Raw genomic sequence first — 13720 nt, 5'->3', positions numbered from 1 at the left:
CTTTATTGAATTGGTTACTCGCATTATGATAATCATGTATGTTATGTCAGTATAATTCACATACACTACAGAATAAATCATTAATTATGATTGTCGTTATTCTACAATATTTTTATAATATTTCTTATGTTATTCACACGTAAATAATTGTACATATCGTACAATTTTATTTGAAATTATCGTAATATAACCTGAATGCGGGAATAGCGAATAATTTCACTGATTTTCTACAACTACGAAATAAATTATCGTATCTATAATTACAATTCTACCTATTGGAAATCTTACATTCTGATTCGTTTCGAAATGTAATTCATAAAAATTACTTTGAAGATATCACCAAAGAAAAAACAAAAGATTTAAACGAAATAGTTTGTGAAAGTGTTCTTAATATATTTCCAATGGTTTTCGTTAATATTCAGAAATATATTTTATTTCGATTAATGTCCGTTGAATTGATGCATATCTAGCAAGTTTGGCTTGCATTTTTCGGATGCGTCCCAAACATTTCAAACATAATATTCATATTTCTTAGCAATAATATGTGAACTATAAAAACATATACAAGCGTGCTGCGAAAGATATAAACAGGCCACTATTTGAATGCTATAAAGATTACTCAGATTTTTGGATCTTGTAGACTCCTAGATTAATATGATGATAACGTTGATGTTAAATTTCTTATTAATCATTGGTCGATAATGTCGTATTTTTAACAAAAACGTCATATGGTACTTTTCCAACTTGAATTAAAATAACGAGGTAACTAGCGACGATACCGATGATCTAAAAATAATCCATATTAGTCATTCAATAAAATATAAATATAAATTTATAAATCGATAATAAAAATTATGCGTTTGACATACATTACGTATCAATGTATAGTCCAGATCAAAAAAGCCAAAGGTTGTAAATGACAATGGGTTTTGAATAAGTTGTAGAATAAAGTTATGAATCTAGAAGTATTATGAAGTATTGATAGTAATTCGTAATAAATTCAATTTCATTACTTATTACCTCAGCACAAAATTCTTTGCTGATTGATGGTTGGTTCATTTCACAAAGGATATCTCCGGTATTTGCCGCATGTAAACAAATAAAATATAATATCAATAATTACGTTGAAATATGAGAAAATAAATTTTATAACAAAAGAAAAAACAATTAATACTTAAAAGAAAAAAACAATTAATGCTTAAATAACATACCTCCGTTACAGTTCCTGCACATACGTGACTTACAAAAGTGATCTTCAATCCGTATAAAGAAATCCAAAATAAATGAATAAAGAATTGAAGGGATTGCGGATGATAGGTTTTAGTTAATAAACAGTAATAAGTATTGTAAGTTGTAGTAATGATCAAAATGGTAGCTGTCGATATTGAAAATAAAATATGTAAGCTGTACGCATTGTTTATATTCCTAGCACACTTGTTTAATTCCAAATGTATCTCCCTACGATAAAAAAAAAAAATATAAAAAAAAATAAGAGAAATTTTTTGATAAAATTATAATATATAATAATAATTACTTGGCTTTTTTAATAGTGATAATGTTTTGGTTCCATTTATCCTTTCGATGAATATCAGATAATGGAGAATTATGTTTCCTATTCCTCATCCGAAGAACTCTTTTATGTTGCGGGGAATGGATAGTAGTTGTAAGCATACCTTTCAGTAGTTCGTTCAGTTGACTTAATTTAATCTTTATATTCCTATTTTTGATTGATGGATCGTCAAAATTTCTTAAATATTAACTTTATTATGATAAGTAATAAACTTTTTACTTGCCATATCCAAAATCCGAAAGTAACATCGGTCAATAACCATATGACAGGAGGATAATTTATGAGGAAAAAGAAGAGAAAAATTGTCTGGTAATTAGTTCCAAATGACATTGACCAGTGGTAATTGAAAATTATTACAATTATTGACATCAAAACTAAGAGTAACATTATATAACATTGCTGTAAAAAATGCTTTGACAAATTCATCGGTATATTCAGTTGACGCATAGTTTGAATACAAGTTTCTATTTGCAATGTGAATCGTCTCACTTTCTGCAAAAAAATATTGAGGTTGTCATAAAGTAGAAATCTCAATGAATTGAATAAATTAGAAGAATAAAAACTTTCACCTTACGTCTGAGAAATCCAGCGATAATGATGACAAAGTGAACCACGTAACCATTATAAATGCAAATTAGATACATAAATTGTGAAAGGAAGAGTTCTTTATTTATATTAATTTCCATGAGAAACGAAAATTTGTAGATTATCGAAATGTACAAAATAATAGAGAAGAAAACATAAACCATGCCTATAGTATTGATCTTATCACAAACAAAATATTCTATCAGGCCAGTGGTAAAAATTGAATTCATTATTATCAACGGTTTGATGCTACGTCGAAATTCAGTCGAAAGAGACATTTCTAAAGTATTCTTCGTGAAAACAGCTCTATTTATTTTCTTCCTTTTCCTTCAAAAAAGCACTAATTATTTTTAATGGACTGTTCAAGTTCAACTTATTATCCGAAGTTTGAATGCGAAACATTCTCTGTAGAGTTTTGATGTAACACTATGACCGCATAAAACTCATTGCTTGCATTATATAATATTACGTTCGTATTGAATATTATTCTGACCTACGTTCGCGTTCAAAAATATGGGAAATTCTATTTTCTTTTATGCTATTATTCGATGAAATCCACTTACAGTTATTATCTTCTTAATGTTTAGAAATTAATAAAAAATTATTCATTACGCAGATGTCATCTTTTCCTGTTCTCTAGTTTTTTGTGTTTTTTTTTTTCTTTCTTTTATTGATGTATAGAATTTAAATGACATCAAGTAAAACAAAACATAATACTGCATAAATTTGTACTAACTATGTGTTATACATTCATCGACTAAATAAACATTTTAATTCATTGACTATATCGTCGGCGTTGAATTATAATTCGTATTGTTGGACAATACTTTCGGTATGTCTCCAACTTGAATAAGAATAATAAGATAGGTAGCAATCGAACCGATCATCTAGAACATACATAGAAATCTTAAATTACTGTAAAATTAAAGATAATAGAAATTATTGATGATATTTTTAACTTACACTGTATATAAACGTATGATCTAGATCGTAAAATCTGCAGGCAGTGAATTTCAATTGATTCTGGATTAATTGAAACATAAAATCACGAATCTGTAACAATTAGATTTTATAGATTTTATATATTTTATATGCATTCCAATATTAAAAATGAATAAAACTTGTTTTTTACTTCGTTGCGAAACTTCCGGCTAGTTGAAGGTTCATACAATTCGTAAAGAATGTCTCCAGTGTTCGCGGCATATAATAAAATAAGAGAATTCAATATTCAATACTTCTATTAACATCTCGCAAAGTTCCAAAAGATTGTATATTTTGTAAATATTAGATGTATTAGTAAAAACAAAAAAAAAACAAAATTGAACAAAATATGAATAATTAAAGGGAACATACTTCTGTCATCGTTGTCTTGCATATATTGTTTATTATAAAAACTTTCATGATAAAATGAGAAATCCAATAGAAATGTGCATTAAAATCTTTAATCCAATTATCATATTTGTTTGTAATTAGTATAGCATATAGGTTGTATAACACTATAATGATAATTACAAAGGATGAAGACATTGATAGAAGAATTTGTAATCCATAAGCCTCATTTATAATACCAGCACATTTTATTAATTCCAAATGGATTTGTCTTTAATAAAAAGATTAAGAAAAAATTGGTAAAGATAAAAAAAAAAGAAAAATAACAATCTATTTCGGAATAATTACTTACTTGATTCTCTTTAATTTTATAAGATTTTCATTCGCTTTATACATTCGATAAATAGTAGATAACAAAGAATCATCTTCCCAGTTATCTTTCATTCGAAGAATTCTTTTATGTTGTGGAGAATCAATAGTTGTCGTCAGCATGCTTCGCAGTACAACATTTAATTGACCAAATAACATTTTTATATACCTATTTAAGATAATTCGTCATGATTTGGCAAATATTGATATTATTTTATAATAAGTAAAACGATTGACTTGCCTGATCCAAAAGATAAAAGTAAAGTCGTTGATCATCGTTACGATGGCAGGGCAAGTTTCGAAATAGTAAAACTGTAATATCAAACTGTTGTTTAACGATAAGTTGAAATAAGAGAACCAAAAAATATTGGTAATAAAGAAGCCTGATGTCGTTAAAATCAAAATTATGCCTGCGATACACTGATACCGAAAAAGAGAAGAATAATTTCTTGGTAGATTAAGTTCATCAATTTCTCGTGTACAAATTTCGAATTGCTCGATAAATAGTTTTAATCTCTGCAAAATGGAATTAATTTATTGTGTTGTACAAAATTTATAGCTCTTAATAAATCAATAACTACTCGTAGGAAAAAATTGTCGATTAATCCTAAAATCTTTACCTGTCTTCTCATTAAACCAGCGATAATTGTTATAATATAAAGAAAGGCGTTATTGACATATGAAAATTTTATTGTTATTTTTGAAATTTCTGTCACTTGATCATTCATAAAAAAATTCATTATTTGCTTCAACGTAAAAAATAATGTAGCATAATAAAATATACAACAAAATGCATAAATAAAGCCAATTCTTCGAATTGTTTGATTAATGAAGTATTCTAGTAGACCAGTACAAAGAATCGAATTAGCGATTATCAATGGCATAACGGAACGTTGAAACTCTTTCGATTGGAACATTTTAAGGATTTTGGTTTTCTTATTGAATTCACTTTTGAATCACTTATTGAATCACTTTTCACTTTCAAAACATTTTAATTCATTAATTATATCATTGACGTTGAATTATAATTCGTATTATTGGATAATACTTTTGATATATCTCCAACTTAAATAAGAATAACAAAATAGGTAGCAATTAAATGAAAAAAAATTGTACTCTTCGTAAAATGTCAGATGACTTCTTGCCCCAATTTACAAATGATACTTATGCTTTCTATTCTTGTTATATTCGAATTGTTTTCGTAATAGATGTTACCGTGACTTGCATTTAACTTGGAATAAGAATTATCACTTTCATACTTACCCTACTGTTTCCATCATGTCAAATTTGTCCTTGTCTCTTTGATAGAATGATGTCATACATACTCATGCACAGTATCTCATTATCAAATGAAAATCAATAAGAAATTATTTCTTCAGTAAAACATTATCTTGATATTAATTTTTATCATTATGAAAATAATCAATAAAGAATTCTCCATTGTAATATTATTTTATTTAAAAAATCACTAATAAATTTTTAAGAAATGCTTTTGTACTTTGTACAATTGACGGAACGCAGGTTGTTGTATGAATATACAGTGTATTGTAAGAATATAAAATCACTTTTTTTTTGGATTGCTTATTTGTATCATGGTCATTTTGTAAGTCGTAATAATACTGAATAATAAAGATATTAATTATGTTTTTCATTTTTCTATACTTTTTTATGCAAATAACTTTATTGACCGAACAAAAATGTGAACTTTCCTTTTTTTTTTTGTATCTTAAAGTCCGTATTTTGTCCACAAAATGTGTGAATAATTTCTCTGAATAATTATTTTCGTGAATAAATGTCTGAAGAAATATTATTAAAAGTAATATTGTGCAAGATGAAAGTAAAAAGATTAACAATCATTTTATTATATATAGTGACATAACCAACCTTTATAAAATATTAATAATTATTTAGTTTTTTTAATAATGATAGATATGTTTCTATCATAATTATCAGACATTATTAGAAATTTAAGTATAATTTTAAAGCATACTCTTAAAGTAATTATACTAGTTACGAAATTATGTTAGAATGAATTTTATGGGTAATATCCTCTTATCCTATAGAAATTAATAAGAAAGTATTAATCGCGCAAATGTTATATTTTCCTGGTCTTTTATTTATTTCCCATTTTTTCTTTTCTTTTTGTTATCATGTAAAACAAAATATGATATTGTTTAAAAGATAATTCATTAAGTGCGATATATTTGTGGAATAAAGAAAGGATTTCATTTATTATTTACATCCTTGACGTTGAAATATTCTTCATAATAGATATATTAAAAACACTAGGTTCACCTCCGATTTGAATCAAAATAACGAGATATGTAGTAATCGAACCTATGATCTAGAACGTATGCACAGAAATATTAAATTCTTATAAAATGAAAAATAAAAGAAATCAATGATCATATTTTCAACTTACACAGTATATAAATGTATGATCTACATCGTAAAAACCGCACGCAGTAAACTTCAAACGATTTTGGATTAGTTGAAATATAAAATTACGAATCTAAAATAATTATAGATTAATAATTATAGATAATTATAGATTTTATATATGTTATATGTATTCTAATATTAAAAATTGATAAAAATTGTTTCTTACCTCATCGCGAAATTTTCTGCTGGTCGAAGGTTCATATAATTCGTAAAGAATGTCTCCAGTGTTCATGGCATATAAGAAAATAAAGAAAATCATTATATACTATTAAGAAAGAAGAAAAGAATAGGAATTATTAAAGAGAATATACTTCTGTCATCGTTGTCTCGCATATGTTGCATATTATAAAAATTCGAGAAGTCAAAAAGAAAATCCAATAGGAATGGGCAAGGAACCCTTGAATCCAATTATTAAGTGTGTTTACAAATAAGTTAGCATATAGATTGTATAACAATATAATTATATCTATGATAGATGAAGACATGGATATAAGTATTTGTGATCCATAAGCCTCGTTAATAATTCCAGCACACTTTATTAATTCCAAATGGATTTGTCTTTAACGAAAAGAATAAGAGAAAATTATTAATAATTAAAAAAGAATAATAAAACGTTTGAGACTAATTGTCAATGACTTACTTGATTCTCTTTAATTTCATCAGGTTTTCATTCGTTTTGTACGTTTGATAAATAGTAGATAACAAAGAATCATCTTCCCAATTATCTTTCATTCGAAGCACTCTTTTATGTTGAGGAGAATCAACAGTTGTTGTCAGAATGCTTTGAAGTACAGTATTCAATTGACCAAATTTGATCTTTATATACCTATTTAAGATCATTCGTTATGTTTAATAAAATTAATTTTGTTTTTATAAAAATAAAATGATTGACTTACCTCATCCAGAAGACAAAAGTAAAGTCGATGATTATCATTACGATAATAGGATAACTTTCGAAGTAATAGAACTGTAATATCAAACTATAATCTATCGATAAGTTTAAATAAGAGAACCAAAAAATATTGGTTAATATTATGCCTGATATGATAAAAATTAAAATTATGCCTGCGATATATTGATACCGAAGATGAGAAGAATAATTTCTCGATATGTTAAGTTCGTCAATTCTTTGTTTAGAAGCTTCCAATTGTTTTATGAACAATTTTATCTGCTGTAAAAACGAACTAATTTATTAAGTTATTCAAAAATTTATATATATAATTTATATGTATATAATATCGTATATAATATATAATTTAATAATCACTTAAAAAAAAACATTCTTCGGTTAATTATAAACATTCTACCTTTCTTCTCGTAATACCAGCACAAATTGTTAGGATGTAGGAGAAGAAGTTATAAAAAAACGAAAGTTTGGTCACTATTCCTAATACCTTTGTCATTTGAAGATCCATAAAAATTTTAATTATATTCAAAACTGAAAAAAATGAGAAAATGTAGTAAACTGAATAACAAATGATATAAATAAATCCAATCACTCGAATTGTTCGATCAACGAAATATTCTAATAAACCAGAGCAAAAGATCGAATTCGCGATAATCAATGGCATAACGGAACGTCGAAACTCTTTCGATTGAAACATTTCACAAGACATTTTGATATTCTTATTGAAAATAACACTTTTCACTTTTAAGAAAAATTTTGAAGTTTGTTCTCTTAGAATTTCTTTTTAAAAAATTCACTGCTTGCTGAAGTTTTCGAACATAACTAATTCTTACTACCAGTCTTCTTATTCTTGTTATACTCGAACTGTCTTCCTAATAAATATTATAATCACATTTAGCGTGGAATAAACACTACTTACTTGTCTACTCATCCTACTATTTTCTGCGACCTTGTCTTTACGATGAAAGTTATCCATACATATTCACATGCATTATCTCGTTATTAAATGAAAATCAATAAGAAATTATTTATTAAACGGAGCGTTATATTGATTTTACATTTTGTCATTATTAAAGTAGATTACGAATAAAAACACTTATTTTTTGGCATTTTATTTCATATAAAAATTCACACAGTAAATTTTCTTATAATATTTTTATCATTTCTTTAACAAAATGAAAAATTATTGTAGTGATTTATGATCCTCTTCTTATTGAATCATTTACTTGAACCATGATAATTATATATGGCATTATAATACCGACACAATGAAGAATAAAGAATTTAATTATGCTTTTTATTAATATCATTACTTTTTTTATAATATAAATTGTACGCACATAATTGCACCAACCGAACATATGAGTGTTGCAATTGAGATTATATAAACCTATTGTCGAATAGGCTGTACAATGTTTTATCATTTTCAAAGAAAATATTTCTAACCGTAAAGAAAAGAATATTATTTTATATAGATCTTAGATTTATTTCAGATTTTTGTTGTAATACTAACAATGTAAAAATAAAATATGTGAATAATTTCACTGGTATTTTCAGCCTAGAAGAATCATATAATTGTTACATAAAATATAACAATACAATAGCTCTTTCGTTGGTTTTTTTACAGATATAATTAACGACAAGGATCTTTATCGAATATTGTAAACAACATAAAATCATTGTATAATAAAATCAGTTTATTACTATTACGTATTTCTGGTTCTTTTTGTATAAATTGTATAAAACGTGTGAAAAAAGTACTGAAGAGGAAATAAGTAATTAAAGACAATAATTAAAGTAATAATTAAATATTATAAATATATAACTTATACACTATTCGTGAAATGAATGATTATTTATATTCCAAAATTAACGAATTAAATAAAAATACATAGGTCATTGAGAGGTAAAAAATTATAGAGAAACAAGTATAAAACATACCGATAACATTAATCTCATCATCAACGAAATATTCCATTACACCAGTGGTAAAAATCGAATTCATTATTATCAAAGGTTTGAAATTCCGTCGATAGAGACATTACTGAAATATTCTTCGTGGATATTACTTTATTTATTTTCTTTTTTTCGTTCGAAGACACTAATTATTTCAAATACATTAATCGAAAAACATAAAATGCTGAAAACACTGATTATATCAAATACACTTTTCGAAATATTTGGTATACGAAGTTCGTAAGAAAGAAGAAAATGAATAATATTCTTTTTTAAATTTTGAAGTAAAACTTATGAAAGCTTACAACTCATTGCTTCTATTATACCTTATAACGGTAATATCGGATATTATTCCAATCCACTTTCGCTTTCGGTTGAGTGGGAAATATTTTTTTACTTGATGCGATCGTTCGATTAAACCCACTTACAAATATTACTTTCTTACCGTATAGAAATTAATAGAAAGTTATTATATATGCTGATGTTATCTTTTTCTGTCCTTCTCTCTTCGTTTTTTTTTTTTTTCTTTTTTTTTTTCTTGGTATAAAGCTTTTATAACAAGGGTAAATCGGCAACGAGACGTAACAGAACATGATGTGAATTGAAAAAAAAAAAGAGATAAGTATATACAAATAGGAGAGAAAGAAAGAAAATAAGAAACTATGCGCTTTTATTTATATTGAAGATGTGACAATTGATAAGAACCCTAATGATAAGAATCTATATATAATGGGGCATAAAATAATATTCTATTATTTTAGCTAGTGAATAACTTTTATTGCCACTCTGATCGACGTTCTTTTAGCTTTTATCGCAGCAACGTTTATCGTTCAAACATAAACGCATCCTTAAGAAAAATAGGAAAAGAATATATATATAATATGCGAAATTAAAGATGAGAAACTAAATAAAATGGACTAAATTAATTTTCACTTGTATCATGATGTATGATATTTTTATTGGAGCAGAAATTACGAAAAAGCGTGATATAAAACAAGTATAATACTGCATAAAACATTGTCTTATATATTTATCGAATAAAGAAACAATAAAATTCACTCATTCGATGTGGAATTATAGTTTGTATTGTTGAAGAGTACTTTAGGTTTACCTCCGACTTGAATAAGTATAACGAGATAAGTAGTAATCGAACCTACCATCTAAAACATCCACATATATATATATATATATATTAAAATCTTATTAAAATAAATATTAAAATAAATCAAAAATATATTTTCAACTAACGCTATATATAAATGTATAACCTAGATCGTAAAATCCGCAGGCGGTAAACGTCAAACGATTTTGGATTAATTGAAATGTAAAATAACGAATCTGAAACAAAAGATTGTACGTTTAATATATAATTCGATATTATACAATGACAGGTATTGTTTCTTACTTCATCGCGAAATAATTGGCTGGCCGAAGGTTCATATAATTCGCAAAGAATGTCTCCAGTAGTTAAGGCATGTAGAAAAATAAAAAAAATTAATATGTACTTCTATCAAACTCTTTCAAAGTTCCAAAAGATCATAAATTTTGTGAATATCAGATATATTATTAAATAAATAAGAAAGAAAGAATTACTTATTAAAAAGAACATACTTTTGTCTTAGTCATCTCGCACATGTTGCATATTGCAAAAATCTGGATGATAATAAAGAAAATCCAATAGAAACGCTTACAGAATTCCCTTATCCAAGAGTGATGTTTGTCTATAATTAAGGCGACATATAGACCGTGCAAGAGTGTACTGGTATATACAACGTGTATTATCGTGAACATAAGAAGTTGTAATCCATAAGCTTCATTTATAATTCTGGCACATTTTATCAATTTCAAATGGATTTGTCTTTAATTAGAAAAATAAAAGAAAATTACTAAAAATCAGAGAAGAACAATAAATCGTTTCGTACTGATTCGTCAGTGACTTACCTGACAATCTTCAATTTCCTAAGATTTTCATTCACTTTGTAAGTTCGATAAATTGTAGATAATGAAGGATTATCTTCCTGGTTATCATTTATTCGCAGGATTCTCTTATGTTGTGGAGAATCGATATTTGTTGTCAGCATACTTTGGAGTACAGTATTCAATTGACCAAATATGATCGTTACATATCTATGCGAAATCATTCGTTATATTTAATAAATATTCATCTCTTTTTGTAATAAATAAAATGATTAACTTACCTTATCCAAAAGATAAAAGTAAGATTTGTAATCATAATTACGATGGCAGGATAATTGTCGAAATAATAAAAATGTAATATTAAACTGTAGTCCAATGATAAGTTGACATCCGAATACCAAAATATATCGTCAATAATTAAACCTGATATAAAGAAAATGACAAATAAGCCTGTGATACACTGATATCGAAAGAAAGAAGAATAATTGTTCGATAAGTTCAGTTCATAAATTCCTCGTATACAAGTCTCAATTTGTCCTAGGAATAATTTTATTTGCTGTAAAAATGAATTAATTTATCGAATTATTCAATATTAGTTGTATCTATTATATATCAATCTTAATAATACAATAATCATTTAATGAAAAACTTGTCTACTAATTAAAAATTTTCTACCTTTCTTCTTTTTAAACCAAAGAAAATTGTCATGACGTAGAGAAAGGCATTTTGAATAAACGTAAACGTGGACATTATTTTTTCTATATCTGACTCTTGAGACTCCTTAAAAATATCCAATATATCCTTAAATGTATAAAATAAGATACTGTAATAAACTATACAACAAACGATATAAATAAAACCAATTGTACGAATCATTCGATCAACGAAATATTCTAATAAGCCGGTGCAAATAATTGAATTTGTTATAATCAATGGCATAACGGACCGTTGAAACTGTTTCGATCGGAACATTTTAAAGGATTTTAAAATATAAAATAATTTTAAAAAAACATATTAAACTTTTTTCCAAAAATACAACTTGTCACTTTCAAATATAATTATTTAATTTCTTCTCTTATTTTCGAAGTGTTTACTTGAAGTTTTCGAATGATATTAATTCTTATAACCAGTCATTCTTATATTATTATGACTTGAAGTACTAGCTTTCAACTGAACCTACTTTTTCCATTAAATTAGATTTCCTTTTTTCTTATCTTTTCGATGAAAGGCATTATTACATATTCATACACCTCACCTCGTTATCTAATGAAAATCAATGAGAAATTATTTATTAAGCGGAAATTAGATTGACATTAAATTTTTTTGCTATTAAAATAGATCACAAATAAGGGTAATTATTCTTCTATGATGTTCTATTTTATATAACTATTTATTCAATTTTTATAACACATTTATCTTTTTTACAATGGACAGAACAAAGGACTATAGCCTTTACGATTATTTTTTAATCCTTTTTTTATTAAATCGCTAACTTAAATTATAATGAAGGTATATATTGTTATGACATCGATATGATAATAGGAAAGTTAATTACATTTTCTATTATTTTATACTTCCTTTTTATAACGAAACTGATATGATATTAAATAATACATTGAAAACTTATACTGAGACATTCTCAACTTGAATGAGAATAACAAGATAAGTTATAACGGTACCGATCACCTATATATAATAAAAATATTAGTTGTCTATAATTCAAATATAAATCTAAATATCGATTGCGTAAAAATTATACTTTGAACGTACATTACGTATCAATGTATGATCAAGATCAAAAAAGCCATAAGATGTAAATATCAATGGATTTTGGATAAGTTGTAGAATAAAGCCACGAATCTAGAAATACCACAAAATAATATTAATTTTTCGTTAATTACTTTTATCAATTATTACCTCGGCACGAAATTCTTTGCTAGTTGACGGTTCGTATAATTCACAAAGGATATCTCCGGTGTTCGTCACATGTAATGAAATATGATATAACATTAATACTTATTTCGTTTGATATTTTATTGAAATATGAGAAAAAGTATTTATAACAAAAGAAAAAAATTATAAATATTAAAGGAACATACCTCCGTTATAGTTCTTGCGCATACAAGACAAACTATGATGATATTGAATCCAAAGTAAGAAATCCAAAATAAATGAATAAAGAATCGTAAGGATAGCAGATGGTAATCCTTTGTCATTAAAAAATAGTATACATTGTAACCCAGAGTAGTGATAAAAATAAAAGCTGTAGGTACAGATATTAAACTATGTATGCCATATACATCGTTTGTATACCTAGCACATTTGATTAATTCCAAATGTATCTCCCTACGACGAAATATGAAAAATATAGGTTAAAAAAATCTTTTTATAAAATTGTACTATATAATAATACATACTTTGCTTTTTTTATTTTTATAATATCTTCGTTTGATTTATACGTTCGGTGAATATTATATGACGAAGAATCGTCCTTGCTGTTATTCCACATTCGAAGAATTCTTTTATGTTGAGGCGAATCGGTAGTAGTCGTAAGCATGTTTTTCAGTAGTTCATTTAGTTGACTAAATTTTGTCTTTATATACCTATTATTAGTTTAAAGTTCGTTAAAATTCCATAAATAATCA

The 13720-nt window shown here is 26.0% G+C and overlaps 2 protein-coding genes across 2 annotated transcripts; both read right to left on the bottom strand.

Moving 5' to 3' along the window:
* Positions 1-684: 684 nt before the first annotated feature.
* On the bottom strand, positions 685-1818 carry LOC118441990 (gustatory receptor for sugar taste 43a-like). The gene is made up of 6 exons (XM_035867124.2): positions 1790-1818; positions 1535-1717; positions 1212-1458; positions 1021-1101; positions 870-959; positions 685-786 (listed from the first exon to the last, which is right to left on the bottom strand). The coding sequence occupies exons 1-6, from the start codon at positions 1816-1818 to the stop codon at positions 685-687; spliced, it is 732 nt and encodes a 243-aa protein (XP_035723017.2).
* Positions 1819-10213: 8395 nt separating this feature from the next.
* LOC118442002 (uncharacterized) lies at positions 10214-13632 on the bottom strand. Its single transcript, XM_085655415.1, has 6 exons — positions 13493-13632; positions 13307-13421; positions 13175-13187; positions 12993-13090; positions 10407-10496; positions 10214-10318 (listed from the first exon to the last, which is right to left on the bottom strand). Exons 1-6 carry the CDS (start codon positions 13630-13632, stop codon positions 10214-10216), a joined length of 561 nt encoding a protein of 186 aa, XP_085511541.1.
* Positions 13633-13720: the final 88 nt, after the last annotated feature.

This window comes from Vespa mandarinia, chromosome 2 (genome assembly GCF_050613455.1).
Source record: "Vespa mandarinia isolate Hongniang chromosome 2, ASM5061345v1, whole genome shotgun sequence".
Lineage (NCBI taxonomy): Eukaryota > Metazoa > Arthropoda > Insecta > Hymenoptera > Vespidae > Vespa > Vespa mandarinia.
The sequence above is the reverse complement of the archived record's forward strand: the minus strand, read 5'-3'. Positions and strand labels throughout refer to the sequence as shown.